Source organism: Rhagoletis zephyria, unplaced genomic scaffold, assembly GCF_001687245.7.
Source record: "Rhagoletis zephyria isolate East Lansing unplaced genomic scaffold, Rhagoletis_zephyria_1.1 Rzeph_scaffold_03425, whole genome shotgun sequence".
NCBI classification, from domain to species: domain Eukaryota; kingdom Metazoa; phylum Arthropoda; class Insecta; order Diptera; family Tephritidae; genus Rhagoletis; species Rhagoletis zephyria.
The window spans coordinates 15,088-18,633 of record NW_016160508.1 but is presented as its reverse complement, the minus strand read 5'-3'; the positions used below and the strand labels follow the sequence as shown (position 1 = coordinate 18,633).

The 3,546-nt window shown below is 31.7% G+C and overlaps 1 protein-coding gene across 1 annotated transcript; it reads left to right on the top strand.

Annotated features, from left to right (window-relative positions):
* The first annotated feature begins 376 nt into the window (after window positions 1-376).
* On the top strand, window positions 377-2,720 carry LOC108368967 (protein takeout-like). Its single transcript, XM_017623935.1, has 4 exons — window positions 377-744; window positions 1,072-1,306; window positions 1,409-1,548; window positions 1,901-2,720. The coding sequence occupies exons 1-4, from the start codon at window positions 672-674 to the stop codon at window positions 2,200-2,202; spliced, it is 750 nt and encodes a 249-aa protein (XP_017479424.1). The 5' UTR covers window positions 377-671; the 3' UTR covers window positions 2,203-2,720.
* Window positions 2,721-3,546: the final 826 nt, after the last annotated feature.

Genomic DNA, 3,546 nt, shown 5'->3' with positions numbered 1-3,546 from the left:
TCCAAAATTAAAAGCTGAAACTTGTTCTAAAATAATAAAATATATATATAAACTAGAAGTAATTTTAAGTCATTGACTCAGACTTTTTAGAGCCATATATTTTTTCAAATACATATTTATTATCTGTATATGTGTATGTATAAGTTGAAGATAAGCATTAATTTATGTCAATGTGTTTTGGAAAAAAAAACTTATAAATTTATGCATCCATGCATGTCGACATCATCCATATTGTGCACACAGTTTAAATAGTGAGTTGTATTTCATAATACTTATTTTATATGCTTTTAATGCTTTGCGATAATAAAAAAAAAAAATGTGCACATACATATATACTTGTAGCAAACTTTGTGGGCCTTAACAACTCAAAAGCATTTAACATCTCATCCAGATGTGATCATGTTGACACGTTTTTTTCATTAATTAATTAACATGCACAACTCCTTGTTCGACTAAGTGCGAGAGCGAGCAAATGTTCGCTGTTGAACTTGTTTCTGACCAATTAAAGCGAATCGTATTTTGTAAATCAAGAAATAAGAAACGTATAAAAGTGAAATGCTGCAATGGCTTGCAAATTCATTACAAAGTCAAGTTCAAAAGGCCGACACATTTCGCTGAAATTATTTTGAACGAAAAGGAGATTAGCAATAAAGGCAGCAGAGAAATCAAGGATGTTGCAGTTTACTTGGATAACAGTGTTGGTGTGCACAGTCTACAGTGTGCACACAACAACGGCGCAATTAGGTGAGCTTATTCAAAGTGCAAGTGCATATCGATGGTGCTCTGCAATAACGACACAACTCGACACTCAACAAAAAACACCTTAACTACTGAACAGCCAGAACTGGCACATGTCTCTAATCCTTGCCTTATCTATATTTAATGGTTACTAAATCTTTATGACTGCTTTGTAAGATTTAGTAAGGATTATTCGTGGATAAGACAAGGATTAGAGATATGTGCCGCTATTCAGTAGAAAGGATTTATCTTGTTTTGAGTTTTGTAGGTATTACAGAAGACCGTAGATACATATGTGTAATACTTTTTTTAAATAATTATTTTCCACTTCAGCGCTTGACTTTGAAAAGTGTCCCTTTGGTGATTCGGCTTGTCACGTAAACGTCGTAAATCTTCTGCTTAAGAAAGCCAAAACCGGCGCGCGTGAATTGAATCTCATTCCATTTGATCCTTTACGTGTTAAGTCGCTGAAAATTAATCCAAATACAAAGAGTCCTATTAATATAGAAATAAGCTTTAAAAATATTGAAATTATCGGCTTGCAGAATCTACAAAATATTAAAGTCGAGTGAGTACATACATACATACATACATATAAAATTTTAAAGTGGTGGAAGTCTTATGTACATCCGTTGATTTATTCTCATATTATTTCTCTCGCCCCATCCAGCGGTTTCACGCACGACGTCCAAGGACCAATTTTACTAGAAGGTACTTTACCACAAGCCATCATACGTGGGCCCTATCAAGGTGGCGGCACAGTTTTGGGGTTACCCTTCAAAGGCAGTGGCAAATGTGAGATAGTGCTAAGTAAGGACAAATAAGTGGCTAAATACTAAAACATAAGTGGCTAAAAAAGCATTTAGGTCGTTCACAAGATGTCTTAGGTGTCGTAGACTCTGAAAATCGTGAAGTCGTAAAATTGTTCAATCTAAAATAACAACTAAAATATTTTTAATGAACCCACACTGTGTAAAAAAGTTAATTATATATTTTAAACCAGTGTAAAACATTTCGGCGTTGTAAGAAATCATCTCAAAACATTTTACGTTGAAAAATTGTACAATTTTAATGCATTACGACGCTTAAGACGTCTTGTGAATCCCTATGGAATTATCTAACTAATTTACTAATAATTACCTATAAATTCTCCAAATTACAGAAAATATAAAACTAACTGCGAAATTAAATGGTAAACTGGTGACTAAGGGCGCCGATAGATATTTAACATTTAAAGATATAAGCTTAGCTATATCGGATCCCGAAAACGTGCACTTCCAATTTGGTGGACTTTTCGATGGCAATAAGGATTTATCCGATACAGCACATGCTTTTCTCAATGAAAATTGGAAGGAAATTTTCCGCGAATTACGGCCGGCATGGCAAGAAGCATTTGCAAAGATTCTTGAAGGATTTTCTAAGAATGTATTCATAAAACCATATGACTGGTATTTCAAGCAGTGAAAAATGTTTAAATCGTTTTAATGTTTACATACAGAAAGAAAATATAATGATCTTGTACCTTGGTAATAATTCGTTTATTTGGAAATGGCTTGAGGTCCTTTTACATATAGGCATACAATGTTCCATGTTTTCTTAAAGCAATTGAAATTAAGTGTGTGTATAAAAAATAGCATCGCAGTGTAATATTAGATTAGATTAGATTTAAAAAAAATTACAAGTGAACAAATATACACACATATGTATGTATGTATATGTATGTAATTGCAATCGTTAAACTAGCATATAAAGAATACCTTAAATTCAAGTTTGTTAAACGAGATTTTTGTAATGAGGTTGTACATGCATATTTAAGTTTTATTTTTATCCCTAAACTCGCATCAGGCAAGCAATTAATGCCACTGAACTAAAATTCGTATGATTCGGCTTACAAACCGATCGCTTAGACTGAAACGTTACAATGTCCACTTTTTTATAAAAAGTTACATACAATGAAAATTAAAAATTTTACCTTCGAATGACATGCTTGTTTTATTCCTACTCATTTATGTATATTTAGTGAAACGCAAATTTAATAAGTCGAAAGAAGCACGGAAAATTCAATAAGTCCAATTGCGTAAAAAGCTGCATTGACATCGAATTCAACCGAATCGTTGGTAGGTTATTACAAAATACTTAAAGAAAACTAATTTTGAAAAGATATTTCTGTACTGTTTAAATTTAAAAAACTGGACTAAGCTCATTTTAGAAACTTAAAANTTATTCCTACTCATTTATGTATATTTAGTGAAACGCAAATTTAATAAGTCGAAAGAAGCACGGAAAATTCAATAAGTCCAATTGCGTAAAAAGCTGCATTGACATCGAATTCAACCGAATCGTTGGTAGGTTATTACAAAATACTTAAAGAAAACTAATTTTGAAAAGATATTTCTATACTGTTTAAATTTAAAAAACTGGACTAAGCTCATTTTAGAAACTTAAAATTTGTATTATTATTTTTTTACACCTTTTCATTTTATGTTTATCAAGTCTGCTTAAGAAATTCAAAATAAGATTGCTCTCTTCACGTGGTCGCATGTTGAAGCTGTTGAGTAAAAGGCGGAATAGCGTTAAATACATGTGAAAATGTTGTTAAAACGTTTAAAACTGTATTGTAATTGCCATGAATCACTCAAAAATATTTTTAGCCTGTATGCAACATATGCTATTTATCGTGCGTGTTTACAATTTACAGTTTACAAATTCTATTGTGGATATTTATTTAAAAGAGTTGGGACTAAATCGATGCACATGACGTAAATTATGAGTTTCTGACAGTTTTCATTTGAAATATGTAATACTTTA